The 21,271-nt window shown below is 40.1% G+C and overlaps 10 protein-coding genes across 10 annotated transcripts; 4 read left to right on the top strand and 6 right to left on the bottom strand. All coding sequences in view use genetic code 12, as the record gives it.

Annotated features, from left to right (window-relative positions):
* Positions 1 to 366: 366 nt before the first annotated feature.
* RJT20DRAFT_144271 (pantothenate kinase) lies at positions 367 to 1,833 on the bottom strand (the record flags this gene model as incomplete). Its single annotated transcript, XM_064918721.1, has 1 exon — positions 367 to 1,833. The coding sequence occupies one exon, from the start codon at positions 1,831 to 1,833 to the stop codon at positions 367 to 369; it is 1,467 nt and encodes a 488-aa protein (XP_064775791.1).
* Positions 1,834 to 3,407: 1,574 nt separating this feature from the next.
* RJT20DRAFT_92045 (uncharacterized protein) lies at positions 3,408 to 6,248 on the top strand (the record flags this gene model as incomplete). Its single annotated transcript, XM_064921409.1, has 1 exon — positions 3,408 to 6,248. One exon carries the CDS (start codon positions 3,408 to 3,410, stop codon positions 6,246 to 6,248), a length of 2,841 nt encoding a protein of 946 aa, XP_064775792.1.
* Positions 6,249 to 6,987: 739 nt separating this feature from the next.
* RJT20DRAFT_133178 (uncharacterized protein) lies at positions 6,988 to 8,124 on the bottom strand (the record flags this gene model as incomplete). The annotated part of the gene is made up of 1 exon (XM_064918204.1): positions 6,988 to 8,124. The coding sequence occupies one exon, from the start codon at positions 8,122 to 8,124 to the stop codon at positions 6,988 to 6,990; it is 1,137 nt and encodes a 378-aa protein (XP_064775793.1).
* Positions 8,125 to 9,446: 1,322 nt separating this feature from the next.
* RJT20DRAFT_153462 (uncharacterized protein) lies at positions 9,447 to 10,624 on the bottom strand. The gene is made up of 4 exons (XM_064919084.1): positions 10,539 to 10,624; positions 10,191 to 10,322; positions 9,893 to 9,969; positions 9,447 to 9,713 (listed from the first exon to the last, which is right to left on the bottom strand). The coding sequence occupies exons 1-4, from the start codon at positions 10,567 to 10,569 to the stop codon at positions 9,615 to 9,617; spliced, it is 339 nt and encodes a 112-aa protein (XP_064775794.1). The 5' UTR covers positions 10,570 to 10,624; the 3' UTR covers positions 9,447 to 9,614.
* Positions 10,625 to 11,167: 543 nt separating this feature from the next.
* On the bottom strand, positions 11,168 to 13,033 carry ATM1 (ATP-binding cassette Fe/S cluster precursor transporter; the record flags this gene model as incomplete). The annotated part of the gene is made up of 1 exon (XM_064921432.1): positions 11,168 to 13,033. One exon carries the CDS (start codon positions 13,031 to 13,033, stop codon positions 11,168 to 11,170), a length of 1,866 nt encoding a protein of 621 aa, XP_064775795.1.
* Positions 13,034 to 13,936: 903 nt separating this feature from the next.
* On the bottom strand, positions 13,937 to 15,804 carry RJT20DRAFT_125564 (pyridoxal-phosphate-dependent aminotransferase family protein). Its single transcript, XM_064916525.1, has one exon. The coding sequence runs from the start codon at positions 15,602 to 15,604 to the stop codon at positions 14,369 to 14,371; it is 1,236 nt and encodes a 411-aa protein (XP_064775796.1). The 5' UTR covers positions 15,605 to 15,804; the 3' UTR covers positions 13,937 to 14,368.
* A 646-nt stretch (positions 15,805 to 16,450) lies between these two features.
* On the top strand, positions 16,451 to 17,241 carry RJT20DRAFT_139100 (uncharacterized protein; the record flags this gene model as incomplete). Its single annotated transcript, XM_064918602.1, has 1 exon — positions 16,451 to 17,241. The coding sequence occupies exon 1, from the start codon at positions 16,582 to 16,584 to the stop codon at positions 17,239 to 17,241; it is 660 nt and encodes a 219-aa protein (XP_064775797.1). The 5' UTR covers positions 16,451 to 16,581.
* Positions 17,242 to 17,355: 114 nt separating this feature from the next.
* RJT20DRAFT_26049 (uncharacterized protein) lies at positions 17,356 to 17,986 on the top strand. The gene has a single exon (XM_064919415.1). The coding sequence runs from the start codon at positions 17,392 to 17,394 to the stop codon at positions 17,953 to 17,955; it is 564 nt and encodes a 187-aa protein (XP_064775798.1). The 5' UTR covers positions 17,356 to 17,391; the 3' UTR covers positions 17,956 to 17,986.
* An 893-nt stretch (positions 17,987 to 18,879) lies between these two features.
* Positions 18,880 to 19,682, top strand: RJT20DRAFT_125568 (cytochrome c oxidase subunit VIb). The gene has a single exon (XM_064916526.1). It carries the CDS (start codon positions 19,018 to 19,020, stop codon positions 19,270 to 19,272), a length of 255 nt encoding a protein of 84 aa, XP_064775799.1. The 5' UTR covers positions 18,880 to 19,017; the 3' UTR covers positions 19,273 to 19,682.
* Positions 19,679 to 20,512, bottom strand: RJT20DRAFT_125570 (uncharacterized protein). Its single transcript, XM_064916527.1, has one exon. The coding sequence runs from the start codon at positions 20,486 to 20,488 to the stop codon at positions 19,784 to 19,786; it is 705 nt and encodes a 234-aa protein (XP_064775800.1). The 5' UTR covers positions 20,489 to 20,512; the 3' UTR covers positions 19,679 to 19,783.
* Between the last annotated feature and the right edge of the window lie 759 nt (positions 20,513 to 21,271).

Below are 21,271 nucleotides of genomic sequence, written 5' to 3' on the forward strand. Positions count from 1 at the left end.
GTCGTCTCAGATATACACAAATAAACTATATAATCAACTAGAACGATCTATTCCCCACACAGTATCACTCAAGCTCGGATAAATTGATTAGTCATTACCTTACCTGATTTAGACACTTCAAATGACCTAATACCACACGCCGGCACTTCTGGCTATTACGGAATTAAGTGCACTTTGACCCCGCCGTTCCTCTTTTTGCACTATTTGCACCCAATACTATATCGAATAATATCTGCTCATGTTTACTTCTACCTGGATAAAAGGGTAATTCTCGAATAAATATGTATTAATTCAAAGCTATTGAGATCCTTTTCGTATCAAACAAAAATTCGTTAAAATAGCCCTTGTATATATGTATCTTTACTGTTAATTTCCATTTTGAGCTGGTTCACTATCTGGACCCATCATGAACGCCCCAACACTCCCCAAGTAACCTTCATGTCTCAAAAAGTAAGATTGCATGTCCCCCTTGGACCAGAAATTGACGGCATAACTTAAAGTATGGATTGTTTGTTTGTGACCGGAGATGTAACTACCTCCGAAATAGATTCTCTTGAGATCAAATCTCAAGGCCTGTAAATAAGCAATTTGACCGATATTGTTGGAAACTGAGTATAATAGCGAACGAGCGATGTCTTCTGGTTTAAATTGAGCCAACTTTTCGGCTGGTGTGAGCTTGCGGTCGTTGTTGAATCGTAACTTCTTGAAGACTTTGGCAAAGGAAGAGGCAATATGATTGGCCTTCAATCCGATTTTGTTATAATTGGTTCCATAAATGTCTCCAACCAATAGGTCGATGTTCTCGTTGTCTCCTCTCTGAGCCATTTCCAACATCTCATTGTAGTCCTTGGCATCTGTAAGTAAAGAGAGCAAACCCCAGAGGGTTCCTCCTCCTAATGAAGAACCACCAATTCTCTCAAAGTCTGCAGGTCCCGGACCCGTTACTTTGATCATAGAAACACCGCTTCCTATGTTGACTAAAAGATATGGGAAAATTTCGCTTTCGTCTTGTAGCGAATTGGCCATGAACTTGGTATCATTTTCCTCTAAATTGTAGGTAAATATCTCATTAGGAATCTTTGTTATGAGCCAGTTCAATCCCTTAATGAGACATGCCATTTCGTCTTTGGCAATAATCTTCATTGGTAACTTGTGCTTGCGAAATGTTTTAGTCATCAAATCGTAAAATTTGTGTGCTCCTCCACCTGTTGCCATTATATACGTTATAGGTGGATGACTCTCAAGATGGCATGACTTGGAGATTAATTTAATGATGAATTTGAGCACGTCGTGCTTGAAGGTTTCCGTCTGGAAGTCCTTGAAATGCAATCTGCCACCGCCTCTATCGGAGCTGCTCTTTGTGAAATAAACCAATTTGGTTAATGTTCCACCGATGTCTACTGAAATATGGATAATTTCCGAATTATGCTGAGGTAATGTGATATTTTTGGTGAGGTCATAGTCATCGGAATGGATGTCTATGTGTTCGTCTGCTTGTACTTGTTCATTGGACGATTTTTGGGCTCTTGCTTGAATATTTGTAGGAAGAACAATGCTAGAGCTGCGGATATCGATTTCTTCTTCTCCATTGTCGTCGGACTCGGAAGATACTTCCGGCGACGGACTACTGCTTGGAGTAGACAGAGAGTCCGAACTGGATATGTAGATGCCGTTGGCACTATTTTTACGTTTCTCTAAGATGAGGTTGTCTCTAAGCAACACATCGTTTCCTATGTACGCTCCAGAGCAATCTATTTTGATGGTTCCAGGGTCCACGAACTGGAGGTTTATCTCGTCCACCGAGATCACCTTTGGCTGTGCTAGAATGCCCATTTGGCAGTGTTATGATGTTTATTACCAATCTTTTGGTGATGTGACACTCTTCAAGGTTCTAGTGACGAACGATTAGTGAGCGCGATACGACTAGCGGGAAGTTTTTTGGCGGTGGAAAGGACTAGTGACCCAACAGCTGTGAGAGATGCCACCAATGAAATATAGTAGGATTGGACTATTCGCCAAGATGAAAATTGGGAAAACACCAAAACGAACTCCCGTAAACTCTACAGTCCCACGCAGATCCACCAGGAAACGGCTTGTGTTATATATATATGATCCTATTAGCTATCTTGTCTTCCAGAATGTGTAGCGTTTTTTACGACTGAAATTTTTTTTTCTGTCGCTATGCGGGCGTTAAAACTCAAAAGCGGTGGTGCCCAAAAAACCTCGGAGTCTAGGAATTAGCGGCGGGCTGTGAATCGGAAATACAGAATTGAAGTGCGGGTGTTGTGGGTATTCGGGCAATTTTTGTAATTTTTGATTTTATATTCCAGTTTTCGCAGAATGTAGCTTCAATTTCCATCTCCTCTGGAATCTTTCCGGAATATTTTGGTTGAAATACATCAGCCTATGGTATATTACACCCGTCACACATGCTGGGTTCCTGTCGCACTATCTCCCCGTCGTTCCTTCTGATAACCGCTGCTTCGTGTAGTGAAGAAAAGAAAAAAGTTGTTGGGTGAGACCAGTGTGCAGTCATTTTGTCACGTGAACCGTAATTGAAGAGGCAGAAATTAAACTAGTAGAGCTCTCTTAGAGTATGCCTACGTGTGCACTTTGCTTGTTTTATTCTTCCTGAAAGCCATTGGAGCCCATTGGTTCGTCACTAAAGAAGCGAGCTCTTTTACCAAGACTTTTTTTTTAACGCCAAATGGGTCAATATGTTCTCAGGCTGCTCGTGCTAAAGTATGTAGCTAAGATCGAGCACAGCTGTATTTTCTGGGGAACTAGAAATTTCTTTTCTGCCTGACCTCGGGTGGCACGATTCTACGTTCGGGTGTCGGGTGTTTCCTGACATGGATACTAGTATGGGGTACCAAATTTAACCTACTATGTACCTGAAAGCATGGAGCAGTTAGAAGCCCAGTGATGACCTTATTAATTTATGATAACCGGACCCCTATTGAAACTCATAGATAATATCAGAATACTGTTTTCTACTCTTGTGCAACAAGTCCGGGCTCCGTAAGAGACATGTAAGTGACGTGTAGCTGCATTCACAGATGACATGCCCCTCTAACCGGGTATTCAGAATAGATGAAACATTTCGCTGGAACTATTCTCTGCTATACTTTCCGAGGTTGTTAAGTCCGGCTTTTCAACGCTTGAGAACATGGCACTAACCGATCTGTGTCAGTTACAATTAATAAAATTAATATCTTGAACCTTCTTGAATATTCTACTCCTTCAGTTAATAGAACCATGTAATATGGAGATGAGGTCTGGGTCTTTGTATGTCAATCAATTTTTCAGTTGGGGCACGACCTGAAAAATTGGTACAACTTCTAACTATGGATAACCATGGAAGATAGTCTTTAACTTTCACATCGCTGGTGATATACTATTAGAGAATGTCAGAACAATTGACCAAGAAGTTGGCATCTTCCTCTCTTGGAGATTCTTTTGCTTCTCCTTTGAGCTTAACTAATCGTTTCATTCCGATCTTATATGATCTTAAACTTAGCATTGACCACACCAAACCTAACTTTCAAGGTGAACTTGTGATCGAGTTGGTTGCTAATGATCTCTATCAAACTGAGGTAAATACGGAGGCAAGTTCCTTCAATTTGAAGTTACACGCATCAAAGCTAATCCTAACATCTGCCAAGTTATTAATTGGGGAGGATGATATTCCATTGACTGTAAAATACGAGAGAAAAATCCAACAAGTTAGTCTTTCAAGCAAAGATGACATTGAAATCACCAAAGATTCAAAACCAAAGATTTTGATTAAGTACATGGGTCAAATAAACACTATAAAAACTTACCAAGATAATACCCATGGACTTTTCAAGACAAATTATCTTGATTCTATTTCTGGTAAGTCTAATAACTTCATCTTGGCAACTCATTTCCAGCCTCATTCTGCGAAACTTGTTTTCCCATTGATCGAAGAATTGCATGTCAAAACTCCAATAAGGTTGTCCATAGTTACTTTGTCAAGTTTTAAGGTTGCATCTAATGCCAAACTTATCCTGAGCGAGCCTTTGACTATGAGTGCAAATTCCACTTTCATTTTCGAGACGACACCTCCGATCAGTCCTTCTGTGTTTGGCTTTGTTTTGGGAAATATTGAGTATGTGGAAGACTTCGTAGAAGAGGTTCCAATTCGTGTTTATACAAGCATTGGAGAGAGCAGACTTGCTAGTTATACCCTAAAATTAATTAAGAAGTTTTGTCCAATACTTGAACAATTATTCGGAGTTAAGTACCCATTATCGAAACTTGACTTTGTTGCACTTCCTTTCTTAAACGATGGAGCAATGGAAAACTGGGGTTTGGTCACAGCTCTTTCAAATCAATTACTTTTGGATGAGCACACGGCTTCGCCACAAGCGTTAAAGCAGATAAAGCAGCTTGTGGCCCACGAATTGGTTCATCAATGGATCGGAAATTTAGTGACATTTGATGATTGGAAATACCTCTGGTTAAATGAAGCCTTTGCTACCTGGATGGGTAATTACGCTATTAAATTTGCTGAGAAAGATGACTCTGTGGATGGACAGGTTTATGAGAAGTTCCTTGATAAAGATTGTTTCTACAATGAGAATGCTCATGGTATTCCGAGCATACAATCCTATATGAACTCAGTAGACACTGGCCTTACCTCGGTAACATCCAGTATTTTTGAGACCAATTCATACGAGAAAGGAATAATTATATTACGCATGATTGGTAACATATTACAGAGGGATGAGGATTCTAGACCTATTGAAGACTACAGTAAGTTCTTAGAAGGAGTGAAAAAGGTTATTGAAAAGTATGAGTACAAATCTATGAAAGGATTTGAATTATGGAATACGTTGAACGAATATACTTCAGTAGACTTGCAATCGTTTGTGCATTCTTGGATGAGATATCCGGGATTTCCATTGGTTCAGGTCTCTTCAAACGAATTGAATACGAAGCTAGTTTTTGAGCAACACCAATACTTGTACAATTTGACTGCAGAACAGCTCCAGCTAGAAGATCAACCATTTCACGTTCCATTGTTTATTAAGATTATCGACGATAAGGGTGCAACCAAGGTATTGAATGTCATGTTGACCGATAGAAAGTTGGAATTAGATATCCCCTTGAAGCAATTAGTAAATATCAACAGTAATCGTGGAGGATACTACAGAGTCAACTACTCAAGAAGTATTATTGCCCACCTTGTGCAAAACATTGATAATGTTGCTCTGTCTGACCTCATTGCCATAATGTGCGATTATGGTAAGATTTTAGGAACAACAATATCAACAAGTGACGACTTGGTTTCTTTGGTCCAAATTATTGATGCATCTGCGCATAGAAAAGTTCTTGACTATAATGTTTTGAAGACTGCCATTACATACTTAGAAACCACCAACAATATTTTGATGCACTTTAGTGATTACAGTCAATTCCAGTCTTGGTTGAATAATTTTGTCACTTACCTCTTCAATAAAATTGGCAAGTGGGACAAAATATTGAAAATTAGAGATGCATCATCTTATGATCCTGTGGAAATGGAAGTGAGAGACGCTGTTCTCCAATTTGGTATTGACCGCGTCCAATTTCAAGACATTGGTAGAAAATTGTTGAAGAACTTCTTAAACTCAGGTATCAACAAGTCATTTACACCAAAAGAGGTGGTATCATCCATGTTCAACCTTACGATGTACGACGCAACACAGAAAGATTACAAACGTATTTTGGAGTTTGTCAAAAACTCCAACAATTCCATTTTAGAACATTCTAACATAACGAACCAAGAACTACAAACAGTTGCAGTCTCTTCGTTGTCCTTTGTTCACAAGGAAGACTTGTTGAGGAAGACATTGAATTTTGTAATGACAAATATCGATTCCAAATTGATTGAGCTAGGTTTGATCGGCTTCCAGTATAAGACCTCTACAGAGGACAAGTTAAAATTATTTCATTGGTACAAATTACATTACGATCAGTGGATTTTACGCTCACTTAGAAAAGGTTCTGATTGGGCTAAACAATTGGGTATCACCATGAGCAATATCTCCAGAATCGTGTTGGGTACAGTGATGCAGCACGATCCCGAATTAATTGAGCTCAGGGAAAATTTTATTAAAGAGAAGCTTCACAGTCTTCCAGCACATGGATTACAGGAATTGGTGGAAAGTCTAGAAGACGAAAACGCTGAGAAAATAACTGTTGCAACTTTCTATCCCGAACTAGTTAAAAGCTTGCCTTAGCACTGTAAATAGTACGCAAAGCTGCGTAATAGCTTATTTTATAGACATCTTGTGAATAAACCCGAGAGCAATCTTGTGAGATTCGATGCTGTAGTGTGTCTAATTTTAAACCCTAACAATGCTGTTGGACTTCAACCAACCGATTACATATATTGTTGCAATAAGAGGTTGTATCACATGATACCTTCCTCCACCATTTTTTTGCTGTCCCGATCGGGCAATCGTCCCAATTGGCTGTCTCACATAGATAATATATAGGTGTGAACGATATTATTTATCCCAACATAAATGTACAGGTTTACATCAGCAGCAGTGTATGAAATGAAGGAAGTATTACACGCATCGTCCTCGTAGTTGTATGTGGCAGTTCAATAACTGCCTAGAGATACGGTATGTTTTCTGGCCGTGCATTTTGTGGCCATTTTGGGGTACTTCTTGTTTAGTGTGTTTTACTCATGTTTGCAGATAGGGGTGATTAATTAATCTCTCTTTCTATATTATTGGGAATATTTTTACTGGTACCGCTTTATTATTGTAAGTTCGTTAATGGTATTAGTGGATATCCTTCACCCTAGGGAGTAGATCCCGAGGATCTCTACAGCTTTTTCGCCAGCGCAGCCGGAATCGGAAGATTTGAGCGTCAACGTTCATTAATACATAAGTCTACATTGAAAAAAATGGGAGCAAGAAGTGAAAAAGTAAAGGAGTTCGTAAAATATTGGCGTTAGGCTGTTAGCTGTTAGATTCCCCACTTGATCTCGTTGTCATCGATATTCACCACATTGAGAATGGAATTGGCCAACCGATCTACGGTGTCCTCTTCGGGAATCTTAAGCGGCTCTTTTTCTAGTATACTGTTGATGGTAGTAGTCGTGCTAGTATTGCAGTCCATGGGACTTATGGATGTCGTAGAGTAAACCGATGTTGATGAGTAGGAGTATCGTAACAGCTTGGGGTGATCGCGACCAATGGTAGTTGGCTGCTTAGGTCCACTGGAGATGTTATTTTCGCTATGTTCTTGGATGGAGCTGCACGAGGGCTGGGACGACAATGAAGGCCTTTTCATTTGGATATTTGCAGGAGGAAGTGGTGGTATCATTATGAGTTCGTCGTCGTGGTAGTTGGAAATACTCGAAGTAGTAGAATGACCGGCTATATATCGGGCATTGTAAGTTGTAGCACTTGGTGAAGGTGACTTCAAAAAATCTCTGAGCTCTAGATCTTCATGAGAGTAACTTCCATGACCTGTTTCTTCGTAGTCTTCATTTTCCAGCATAATACTTTCACTATCATCACTGTTATATGGACTAAATCTCGCTCTTTTGTTGTCAATAGCCGAAGTGTCTATGATAGGATAATTTGCATTTGGAGTTCCAAATGTAGATGACCCAGCCAGTGCTGCAGTTATGGAATTAGCTGTGGAAGATGTCGCCACAGCTATATGTGAGGTTCCAGAGGTTAGCGAATACGATGAATAATTTACATTACCGGATACTTGACTTGGGCGGTGGCTCCTCAAATGGTGTTGGCGACTTATTGGTTTGGGATGAAACTGGTTATTGAAGTTTGGAAGGGAATTCGACCGTAGTCTGAAATTGAATTTATTTGGATGCGAATAGTTCTCGTGGTTGTGTTGCAACTGGTGAGACACACCATGAGAAGCCAGAGTATGGGTATATGGTAAAGAGCTAAATGACTTTTGAGTAGGGGTGATAGGACTTGAGGTGAGTGACTTAGAATGTTTCACATTTAAGGCAAGAGATTCCTCGTGATCTACTGCTTTGGCGAAGCTTTTAAGCTTTGCCTTGAGTTTAGTTGTTTTGGAGTCCTGCGGTACCAGTTCGGAGTGAAAAGTGCTCGGATACTCTATATTCATGGATAGAACAAATATTCGATAAGGTATTCTCTAGATATATGGAAATGTTAGATAATGTAGAGAACTACAAACGGTATAGCATATTGCTACAGTAGCTACGTTGAAATTTCAGGCGTAGTCGATTTATATATATATATATGTATTTTTCAATTCCGCTTAAATGGTTCGCCTTTGTTCAGACAAGCTTCGAAAAGGCACTGCAAAACCCAAGCAAGTTTACTATTGCTGTGCGTCTAAATGTCAATCCTAATATTGTGCCAGCATCGGATAGTGTCACTTCCAGAACACACATTTCGAGCGAAGGGGTAAATAATTAAATTAACTTTACCTATGGTATTAATTCTGCTATATTTTACATGCTACATGTATTATTTGCTGATCTTTTTTGGTCAAAACGGCCTATCTAAATACACACGGCCCAAATAATATCCTGTGTGACAAGTTCAGACTGTCCATTTTTCACGACATCGATGCAAGCGTTGGGAACGACTTGCGAATTATTGTCTGAACGGCACGGATAGTATGTACAGTCGTCGGAGGTAACACGGGAGCCACGAGAGAAGACATGGGTGCATTGGCACTGTTTTGTCCATGGCTTTTCGCATGGCTTTGGCTCCGCTTCAACTTTAACGCTCTTTGTTTGCTTCTCCACACGAAGAGGAGCACCTAAGCACGAGCTGATCGACAAATTGTCACCCATTTCCAACATGATTTAGGGGTACTTATTTAGTTGCAGTGGCCCAATAGTACGAGGCTACAGCGCAGATCCCCCACATGGAGCGTTTAGGTTCTTACTCAGCACGCATTGGTTGCACCAAGTTTTTGTTTATGTAGTTCGTAGAGTGCAGTGTTTGTTCGTATTCCTATGAAAGGGATTCTTCAACAAATGGCATGGAAGTTTCTTGACACTGTTTAATCTGGTTATACTTCCATGACAGACGCCCGAGGTTGCCCTCCCCATCAGGGGGCCTCCCTAGATCGTCCCGTTTGTTGCACTACTCACTTTTCTATTATGGGTACTCCTTAATCGGGCTAGAGAGACAATGGTATTTTGTCACCGATAGTCAGAAAATATTCGTGCATTATTTTAATGCACAGTATACCGGCCATCACTTGCAAGCGGGCATCCCTAAAAGGTCTCCCACTTACCCGAAAAGACGGTTTAGGCAAGCTTACTTGGGTTGTATCAACTGACTGGCCAAGCATTGATGCTTTACCAAGATTCAATACCACCTTTGGCTACTTCGGAAAGTTGAGCAGAAGAGCCTACCCATTATCTTAGAAATTGAATAATAAATAATAGGAGTGTTATTACAATGACAATGTTTACTACACTTGCAGACCTAAACAATTTATTTTGAATATTCACATGTGCTATATCTCATCATACATAGCTTCTATTTCTAAAAGACCACAGTTCCAAGACTTTACCATATATAATTACGCATACTTGGTTCAACTTCCAATTACATCGCGTATTGCATATATCATCACATCGATTCGGATTTTGGATCAGTATCTAGCCCGCTTATCTTGTAACGTATTATTAGTTGAACCTTCTTGGCACACCTTACTTCGTAAAACTCATACTGAACATTTATAGAACATTATAGAACCACAAAATTGTTGACGTGCTAATTCTAGAACCTAGAAAAATACATTATTCAGATGAATCACAATATCATAATACCACCTAGCGACCCTCAACGAATCGTCCCATATGCTTGGCTCGTGACAAACAAATGCCGACAGGAAACCCTACTCTCACCTGAAACCCCCTTGTCTGTACGAGATGCTTTCTTGTATAGGAGAATTTGGATAACCTTAATTTGCATATCAATATACCTACATGACATGTAAATTGAGACAAGTTTAGCCTGCTAAAGCAAATTACACATTCTTGTTCCTCGTTCATTAAACCAGTCCCTATTGACCAGTGAATACATCTAAATAAAAAAAACCAACTTCTCCTCTTAAACCATATTTTGATTTCCCAACTTGCGATGATCAATTGAACTGAAGTATACACGAATAAATTAAATGATGAAACACTTAAGCAGACTTACCGTCACCAGATTTTGGTGGGTATTCGCCAGAGTCAGCTCCGCTGGATGAAACACACTTACACCATTGATCCTTTGGAGATTGGCTCATGGCATAAGCAATATGCTGTCCGCAACCCATCCAGGTCTTTCCGTCTAGAATTAATGTTAGTAATTGTCTTCGAAGCACGTTCCTTACTTGGCGTCGAAGTCCTACCGAATGCCAATGTAATCTCTGTTTTCTTCTAGTCTTTTAGAATCCGATTCAATTTCTGACGAACATTTGGACTTCCAAAAGAGTCAAGCTGTATCGCCAAACCTTATTTTCCGAAGAATAAGTTCCTAAGGAACTAATTCAGTAATGATACATACGACAACTAGGGCAATCAGCTGGTCTACACATTTCAATTAGGGTAGCACTTATGTCGTTATAGTCTATTTAAAACACAAATAATTGTGGTTCTATATTAGATGTTCAAGTCATCGAGAATCCATTTTATCTCTCCGACTCCTTTTATAGTAAACTTTCAAAGCCCACTGGGGATTGGATCTGTAGCTAAATGCAGGCCTGTCATCTACACATATTAACGGGGAGTCGCGGACTAATGTACCTCATATTTGCATAGCTGGTCTAATATGAGAGCCATAGACCGATTGAAGACATTCTTCATATAAACAGTTCTACTGCAATGGGAATGTTGAAATAAATTTGCAAATCCTCCTCCTAAATTTCCTTAAAAATTACCAAAATTCTGGAAGTTGCAACCTTGGAGAAAATGTGGGGTAAAGCACGATTCGAACTCTCTATTTGAAGGATTGTGAGGTACAGAGGCTAGACTTCCCTATGTACTCTTTTGAGTATCCTCTCTTTGGGTAGAGTATAGTCAAATGGCCCTCAATTGGACTCTATTTCGTATTTTATTACACACCTATTGCAAGAGTTATAGGTATCTAGGTTCTTTGTTTCAACTATAATGATAGTTACAGATATATACAAGTAATTAGACCTTGTTCGGCTGCTCCAGTCTCTGGACTTCTAATTCTCTTTCCAAACGATCAATTTCTTCGGTATCGTCGCTCAATTGCTTTTCAAGATCTAAGTTTTCTTGAATGTTCCACAATTGGGAATAAAGGGAATGTTTATTGGATAATAAATCATAGTGGGTTCCTTCCTCTTGTACTGTTCCTTTGTTCAAGACAATTATCTTGTCCGCATCTGCAATTGTCCTTAACCTATGAGCAATTGAAATGTTCGTATTCTTCTGGGCTCTGAAAACAGTTCTAATCGTTCTAAGCAAAGCCTGCTCTGTGTGGGTATCCAAGGCTGATGTAGCTTCATCGAAGAAAGTGATTGGGGCTTTCTTTAAAAGCAATCTGGCAATGGCAAGTCTCTGCTTTTCACCACCAGAAATCATCATACCACGCTCACCCACTATTGTTCCAACACCGTCTGGTAAATCTTTGATTAAATTGTTTAGTTGCACCTTCTCGATCATTTGGTTTATTTCCTCATCTGTTGCGTCGAGTCTTCCGTATCTGATATTCTCCAAAATTGTGTCGTTGAATAAAGGAGTCTCTTGAGGCACAATTCCAATGCTTCTTCTCAATGACTCAACAGTAACCTTACTGATATCCTGTCCATCAATGAGAATTCTACCCTCGTTCACATCATAAAACCTGAAAACCAATCTCAAGATGGTAGACTTACCACTTCCAGAAGGACCTACGATAGCAACTTTCTCACCAGCGGGAATAGTAAAAGTTGCATTCTTCAAGATAGGTCTGTCTGGATGATATCCAAAAGTTACATTTTCGAATTTAATTTCACCTGGGACCCCAGAGGCATTCAAGAGCAAGGGCTTTGCATTTGGAGCATCTTTGATTTGAATATCGTGATTTTGCAATTGGAATAAGTTCTCCATATCCAATAACGATTGCTTCAACTCACGATAGACCGACCCCAAAAAGTTCAATGGAACACTCAATTGAAACACCAATTGGTTGATCAAAACCAAATCACCAACACTCAAAGCTCCAGAAGCAACACCTTGACAACCCATGTACATCATAGCTGTCAAAGCACTGGTGAAAATTAAATTTTGTCCAGCGTTCAAAAAGGCTAATGAAGTAGCAACCTTAATGGAGGCATTCTGGTAACTTGTTAAGGCTTTGTCATATTTTGAGGCTTGGTAAAGTTCATTGTTGAAATACTTTACAGATTCGTAGTTTATCAAAGAATCCAAAGCTACAGATGCCGCTTGGTTGTCAGCATTGTTGGCCTGTCTTCTGAAGCCCGTTCTCCACGAAGTAGTCCTAATTGTAAAAACGGAATATGCCACCATCGTAGCTATAGTAACTGCTGCAAAAGAAAGTCCATAGTTGTAGGTCAAAATTCCACATACGACGGAAATTTCAAAAGTAATAGGAATGATGTGGAAAACCATTGCACTTAATACATAACTGATACCCTTGGTACCACGGTCGATTGCTCTAGTCAATCCACCCGTCTGTCTCGACAAGTGAAATTGTAAATCCATCTTCAAAAGATGTAAAAATGTGTTGTAAGCGACTCTTTTAATTGCACTCTGTGCCACAGAGGCAAACACGGCATTTCTAAGTTCACCAAACAAGACGGCACCAAATCTGGCACCTCCGTAAGCCAATATCAATGACCCGATCACTGTTCCTACTACACCCAATTGCTCTGTCCAATCTGTATTCATTTCATCAATGATGCTCTTGAAGAAGAACGGTACCTGAACGTTCAACAATTTAGATCCAATCAACAATGATAAAGCTATGATCACTCTAGCCTTGAAACTAGGCTTGTTCTTGGGCCAAATAGTTGCAAGGAGCGATCTTAACATTTTACCTTGTGAAGTTGAAATTTGCTTACCAAAAAGGTATGTGGAAGAGTCCTTCTTAGACTTTTGAGATTCTGCTGGATTTGCGGGACTCTTTAGCGTCCTCGATGGATGTATCCATCTTCTCAAGAGCAAGTTAACAAACCGAGGTTTGCTCCGAGGAAGTTTGCTTAGCAGCGCATTAGTAGTGAAGAGATCACTACTTACTGACGGGCGATTCTTCAGTATGAAAGTTCTAGTTTGATGAATCCATAATGTTTTAGCTGCTGACGGAGCCCTTGCGGATGTCTGGACAATTCTTGCCACGGAAAGGGGCGTTCTGAACATACCGCTGTTTTATATTTCAAATCCTGAGGATGAATAGATAAATAGATAAATTTTTATATAGATAAGTTTGAGCGTCTTAGCTAGCGTTTCTGCGTTACTGTAACCTACCGAGGTAAAACCACTCAATTGCTATCAATGTACCCTGAAAAGTCTGTCAAAAAGATCTTAGAATCACTTAATTACCTCCCCGATGCTCTATAAATACTGCTATCACTACGGTAAATAACGGCCCACGCAACAATGCTATCCACAACACGAAAGAATGCTACTATCAAAAATACATTCCACCATAACCACTACTGAGACCATTACAGAACTGTGGATCCTCGTTCTTTTTTCGTGCGACTTCTGGAATTGCGTTTCTCGGAACCGCGCCAGATCTCGGGTTCTGTTTGAAGACAGTGATACGATAGGATATGGGAAGGTGAGAATGTGAGGAGGTGGGGAGGTGGGGAGTTGTGGAGATGCGAGAAGATGATGCTGTTGGAATTATTGGAAAGGATGTTTGCCCTATCAAGTATAAATATGGTATTGAGCTGGAAATTGTTCTTTTTCTTAAATATGGGTCATAAATTTATACCTAAAATACGTAAATTTGAATCTAATACTGAATGGAAATATTGTAAATTGGTAGCGCTGTGAATATTAGGTGATAACCACCTAGGAGATCAGAAACCAAGGAAATTAGTTCATTGGCCAGCTCTACATCTACAAAATGTCAAAAGTGGGAGAAAATGCGTGACAACATCTGCTATTTCGTCAGGTTACTAATTTGCGGAGACGGAAACGGCTTTCGGAGTTGTCCTATACAGCACGAACAAACCTTTAACATGTCAAAGCCTCTCCTCTGAGTAGATAGGATAGTAAAATTCATAGTTTTTTGCAGCAATTGAGATCCCTATGATATTTCTCTACCAATATCGTATTTTAGACTATGTTTGCCTTTTATTGAATATATATAAATATTTCATACTCTGTATGTTCGTTCTGTGAATTTAAGCAATAGCTTTTTTACTTCTTAAGCTCAGTCAAGGATTCTTCAAGTGCCTTAGTAAGAGTGTCTACATGGCCAGCATAGACGGAGTAGCCCATGTGTCCGACTCTGAAGTATTTACCAACCAAAGCCTTGTGGATACCTCCAGCCACGGTGTAACCCTTTGCTGCCAACTTGGCAAGCAAGTCTGGACCGTTGATTCCTTCTGGGAAGTATACAGCGGTTAATCCATGAGCAGCAACCTTGTGGTTAACTGGAACGATCTTTAAACCGAATTTTTCAAGGTCAGTCTTGAACTTGGTAGAGACTTGTTCATGCTTAGCAAATCTCTCGTCAAGAGATTCGCTCAAGATTTCATCCAAAGAAACCTTCAAAGCAGTAATTGTTTGCACAGCAGGGGTAGCAAAGTATGCACCGGAACCGCTTTCATAAGCCTTCATGATAGGAGTCCATCTCTTCAAGGAAGCAAAGAAAACTGACTCCTTTCTATCCAAAGCCTTGGCGACAGCTCTCTCCGAAGCAAATGAGATTGACAAACCAGCTGGAACACCAATAGCCTTTTGGGAAGCGGTCAATGCATAGTCAATTCCCCAAGCATCGAATTCTAAGTCTTCAACACCAATGGAACAGACACCGTCAACGACAATTAAGGTCTCTGGAGCAACCTTCTTAACAAGTTCAGACACTGCCTTTACATCACTGACAACAGAGGTGGAGGTGTCAACGTGAGTAATAGTAATAGCAGTATACTTAGTAGACTCCAACTTTTTGCTGATTTCCTCAAGAGGAACAACGTCACCGACTGGCGCAGTAATGACGTCGACTTCAGCACCATAGATCTTTAATGCCTCAGCAAACGAGTCAGAGAAGAAACCAGTGGCCAAGACCAACACCTTATCGCCAGGGCTGATCAAGTTGGCACCAACAATATCCCAACCCAATGTACCGGAGCCAGCAAGAACGTATGGTTGAGCTTTAGGGTCGGTAGACTTGAACACCTTTCTCAAGTTCTTCAACACCGATTGGAAGGTAGCAACAAACTCAGGGGATGTGTGGGCCTGAGAAGGAGTAGCCATTGCGCCGAGAACGGCATCAGAGAACTCGATTGGACCTGGGATCATGGTCAACTTGTGGGCTGCTTGCTTATATGGAACTGACATGGTTGCTGAAGTAGTAATTGCACGGATGGAGAAGCGGGTGGTAGGCTTGAAAGATTTCTGGACGACTCTTTTAACGGGGAAAAGCCTGAGCATATATATGTATGTATACAATACACCGAAGATAACCTAAGATAAGACCTGGACTTAGTAGTAACCTAGTACAAAACTTACAAATTTACAAAGTAATACTGTGTAAAGTGCTTGGAAATTCTAAAAAGAAGAAGTGATGAACTTCAAGATCAGTCACCACTAACACTGAGTACTGTGAACAGTACCATATCTGGAGAAATATATTGGTTCTCCAGATTTCGAACTCCACGGCTTGAGCACCCGGTTAGCCGAGGCCCTTTATAGGTTAAGATGTCCAGAGGAGATGAGTCACGTGGATTGGGTGAAGGGAAGTAGTTGGGGTGTGGGCGGAAGAGAAGAAGAAGAGGAAAAAGAAGATATGGAAAAGTCCTTGTTGGCGGCAGAACACAGTATGGTTGATTACGTGTGGTGTGGTTGGTTGGTTCAAGTAAATGAGCTTGAAGGAAGAGATACGTAACGAATCTTGAAAAAAAAGTACATGTTGGTGACCATTGTTGGCTTCGGTGATGTCCGGGTTCCATTCGCTTGTGAGCTGCGAAAAGATCGTTTGATCTCCATTTAATCACCGGTAAGAGAAGAACCATAAATATGAGTAGTTATCAAACGTAGATGGACAAAGGGGCAGTTGATGCATTATCGATTGTGGTGTATTTGGTAGTATTACTTGTTGTAGAGTACTTACAAATAAAGTTCAATTTTGGGAATTTTAATCAATAGTTCGTATTTTTAATGATTTTTGCAACATTTCTGGAATTTTTAACTTTAGTTTTTACAATCGTTGTGTCTCTCGGCGCTTGTTATAAATACATATTTAAATATAATATCTAACAACTTATCTTCAGCATTCCATGTTCTTTCAATAAAATTAAATAAAGTACCTTTTATAAGTCACAGAGTTGTATCTTGGTACAAAGAAACGTACAAAGCACCCTCTATTGTGTAAGCGTTGAAGACAGTATATCCATTTTAGACTTTGAAATATGTCTTCGACAGGTACAAATAATAAAGACGATGAAGACGCCGAAAGCATTGATTCACAGCTACAGGAGCTAATCCAAGGTACTGAAACGCTAACTTACGGCTCTGACGTTTTCCATGATGCGCCTTTGCCTTCGGATGAAGAAACGTCTTTGGAAGCAACAGTAAACAGCATTCAGATCCCCAGTTCTTCCAGCTCCATACAACAGAGCCAAATACCAGAGACTCCTCTTAACACTGTTCTGGGATCTATTCCACAAAAGGTGACTCTATTAAAGGATGATGCTGGAAACTCCTATCTCTTGCATCCCAATGGATTTGTTTCTCCGTTAAGCATTGTGTCAGCAAGACCAATCAAGCCCAAAGTTGCGAAGAAAAAGCACAGACCACAGCCTTTCTTCCACATGCCAGTACCTATCACAAAGCATACTTCAGCAGACCAACTTCTCAAGTACCATGCTAATGTCTTAGAATCTGTTCATTTCAATGAGATCATGGATAAAGAAACATCCAGTAGATATGGCGAATGGGATACATCTTCGAACGTACTTCATAGCGCTACAAACAGTTCCAAGAGCAGTGGGCGTAGTAGTACTAGAGGGACGAACTCGCTAGAAAAAGGAAGCCCGAAGATAGAGCCAAGACCTTCATCCAGCAATTAATACAGAGTAGGGTCCAATGGTTTTAGCAGCCAAATTATGCACGTGATCCAATTCTGATTTCTTGTGCATTTTCTTAGGCATCACCAATATACATATATAGATTTGCTTCATAAGAAAGAAACGAAAGTCACAACGTCTCCGGAGTATACAATGAGTCTTGAGAGCGATAAGGACTTTCAAACAAGTGACAAATTGGCTTTGGAAAATATCACGAAAGAAGTCGAGAGTTCAATAATCAATGCTACACAAATTGAAAATATAGAATTTACTATCACGATTACAAAAAATGACTCAATAAAGAAAAGAGTTGATCAGATTCTTGGTACATTGAAGAAGGGAAAGCCAATATTAATAGCAAGTAGATCTAACGGTATACTGAAAGCTGTGTCTGTGGTGGAAATTGCCAAGCAACAGTTGAAATCACAAAACATCAGTATTTTGCAATTCAACAGACTTCTGAAGCAGACTTCTTTGATAAATCCCAATTACAAAAATAGTACTTTAATAGAAGGACAGGAGGATTACGTTAGGAAGATATTACCAGATGAAGAAATACGCAATCTTCTACCCCAAGAAACAGAAGAAAGACGCACCATAGAAAATAGCATTAAAGAAGCAGTGAAAGGGAAGAAGGAGTACCAACTTCCACTACTCCATGTGCTACTAGTAGGGGAAGGAAAAGAAGTTGAACTTGACGGATGGACGAAACAGTGATATGTTGAACCAACAGGAAGGGAGATAGAGGAAATATCATTAATATGAAAAGTTCATCGAGTCATGCTATGATATCCATGATAATGTAAATCACCGGGGTCAACAGAAGGTTCATATAGAGAATATAGAATAATTCAGTAATCATTCTCGATTTTTCAATTGTAGCTTGGAAGAGGAAAAGGTAGGAGAGAGCAGATACAATTGCAATTGTCCTCATCTTCAGTGAGCAGGAGAAGCTGCGTATTAACAAACAGTCTGTATCAGTCTTGTGAATGACGCCCATGAAAAACAAAAGTTGCTGACATTGTGAGGGCAACCGTGGATTCAATATAGAACAATTCCCAACTTTGATATTAATAAGTAGATAAATACTAATTACCAAATGTATGATATTTGTTTTCTTTGCACCCATTCAACAGCCCACCATTTGCATCCATACAATACACTATAAAAAGATATCCTCAAAAATACTGTACAGTGAACAACCCTTCTACAATAATACAACTCTCTATAGAAAATCAACCCTCTACAAATAATACAGAAATATACAATATCTCTCCAATAAACAACTCTCCATAATATACATCCTCTACAATATACACCCTCTACAATATACACCTTCTACAATATACACCCTCCACAAATTACACCCTCTACAATAGACACCCTCTATAGTAATACTACTCTCCATCTTATACACCCTCCACGGCTCACACATTCCACGTACATAGACCACTAGCTACCCTCACTGCCTATGAAATACTCATACACTCACTACTACTCACTACTCTCACTACTCTCACTCCTACTCACTAGAAAAACTACAACCACTCCCCACTCCCCACCTCTTCCCTCTAACACCACTGGTGCTCTTCTTTCCACGTAGCTCTTCTCAGTCACGTGAAAACATTCAACCAATGAAAACGATAAAAAAAAATTGGCGCTCACTGCGTAAAGGAAAAATCGTAAGATGTAAACCGTCTTACAATCCAAGTGTACTTATATGACATTGGAGACTCCAGAAATTCGCAGGAAACTACTACATCTTTATCATCATTCACCATGGCAGCTATTGACGCAGACAACTTCAAGTTCGAAACCCCTCAATTCGACCCAAGATTCCCATACCAGAACCAGACCAAGCACTGTGCTCAGTCATACGTAGACTACCACAAGTGTGTCAGTGTCAAGGGTGAAGAGTTCGAGCCATGTAAGATTTTCTTCAAGACTTTCAAATCTTTATGTCCAGTCGACTGGGTCGAGAAATGGGATGACCAGAGAGCTGCTGGTAAGTTCCCAGTTAACATGGACGCCTAATTCAATTCGATGGGAGGCTATATGGTCGCCGCGACGCTGCGATAATGACCTGCTAACGACGTTAACTAGTACCATCGATTTCAGAGAAGTATATTCCATTGGCATTAAAAGGGGAAGCATTCTTGTGGTAGCACAAGTCATCTTCGGAGTTCGATACGGACGCTTCCCGATAAAGTTTAAACCTTTTTATATTCATACATACTACATATCCTTATGTCACATAATCCACACCATACGGACCGATTGAGCGTAAGCTAAAGGTTGTAGATGGACCAGTTGTTGTAATATTGTTCAATTGAAGAAAATTGCAATTTAGAGAGACCAACAAGATGGTCTTAAGTGTTACAAGCGTGGTTCTACGTGCTGCAATAATGTAGTTAAAATTTCAATGTTTATGAGAACAATTCCAGTATCACAATTACTCTCTTGAATATGTACTATTGTTACAGTTAAAGCTGATTCAGTTAAAATGGAGATAGAGTGCTGTTTCATTTATTCTATTATTTCTATTTTACATGAACTCCTCTTCTGTCCAATTCTCATTTCTAAACTCGTTACTACTATGCTTTATGTTATCCTCCGACATTAAATCTCCATATGGGTCAGCATTTCTCTTCCTTTGATCTTCATACTTCTTGGCCAAGAGTTCGTTTTCCTTTTCTTGGGCCTTACGCTCTCTTTCAACTTCTCTGGCCATTTGCTGTTGCTCTTCTATGAACTGTTCCGTGGAGATTTCGGTCTTTGTTTTATTAAGCTTGTTCACTATGGCATTCTCTTTTTTCACGACTTTGATTCTTTTCACAAGTTTTGGATTCTTAAAAGTCACCGTTCCGATGTCCATGGACCCATCTGTATGTAAGTTTTCAACCGGAGTGTAGATGACTGTGATATTGTTCAATTTGTTACCTTTTATCGAGTTTGCTTTGGTAAGTTGGGCGATTTGAGTGAGCAAATTCTCTTCAATTGTGAATTTGTCAAACGGCTTAGGAGAGACAAGCTCTTCCTTAGTCAACTGCAAGTATAAATGAGCAGACGAGTAGTTATCTACGTGAAACCAGATGTTCTTTGGATGCGAATGTTTGATCAATGGGTCATTTTCCACCTTGTCTCTTCCCATGTATATGATGGCAGTAGTTGTCTCGGATTCGTCTCCGAGGCCAAAATCGTCTAGCTCCGAACTTGCTGACGACACCTTGGCCGTGAAATAATAAACCATTGCTTACCCAATTCTACTTGTGGCTATTGTTGCAAAAAAAGACGAAAACTCGTAACTTTCACCAATTGTGAACTCTGACATAGAGAGGAGAGGTCGGAAATGACAGTATTTTTCACTCATTATCACGTGACCAAACGATTTCCGGCGGTAGTGATCTGGCGAGTCATGCCGCCGATGTTTATAAAGGTTTCGATACAGGAAATTCCACTTGCGCGATGTTAGGTCCCGTGACTTACTCGACGTAATGGCACATAACTTTAGGTGCTGGCTCCTTCATGGGCTGTTATGTTTTCGTGTTGTCGTGACATGCCGTCTGGGGTGAGACACAGTGACACGGCTGCAGGGTTGTGTTGTCATTCTGAGGTCATACATGGTAGAGCGAAAGTGTGCAAATATTTTCCACCGTGTGTAGACATGCTGGCTGGCCTATGTAAACAAGATGTTGATACCTCAGCAAATTTGGAAGCCCACTCGCCCACTGCAAATTTTCAGCCTGTCACCTCTTACCAATTTCCCTAACTTGCCAAAACACATGCCTAGAACTCGAATCTCATCTTGCCACCTCTCATGTCCTCGCCTTTGGTGTCTTCTTCCACCTCTTTCCTGCGTACATCACCTTCCACCACTACGAAATCAACCTTTCTTAGGTAACTATCCGCCTGTCCACACCAATAACCGTTCTTGTTGTAGCCCCTTCCTCACGTGACCTCTCCCATTTCAGCGCGAGATTTCGCCCTACCGAGAATTACTTGATTTGTATAAAAGTTGATGTCTGTCCTTACA

The sequence above is a fragment of the Scheffersomyces xylosifermentans genome, assembly GCF_036884685.1.
Source record: "Scheffersomyces xylosifermentans strain CBS 12540 chromosome Unknown RJT20scaffold_2, whole genome shotgun sequence".
Lineage (NCBI taxonomy): Eukaryota > Fungi > Ascomycota > Pichiomycetes > Serinales > Debaryomycetaceae > Scheffersomyces > Scheffersomyces xylosifermentans.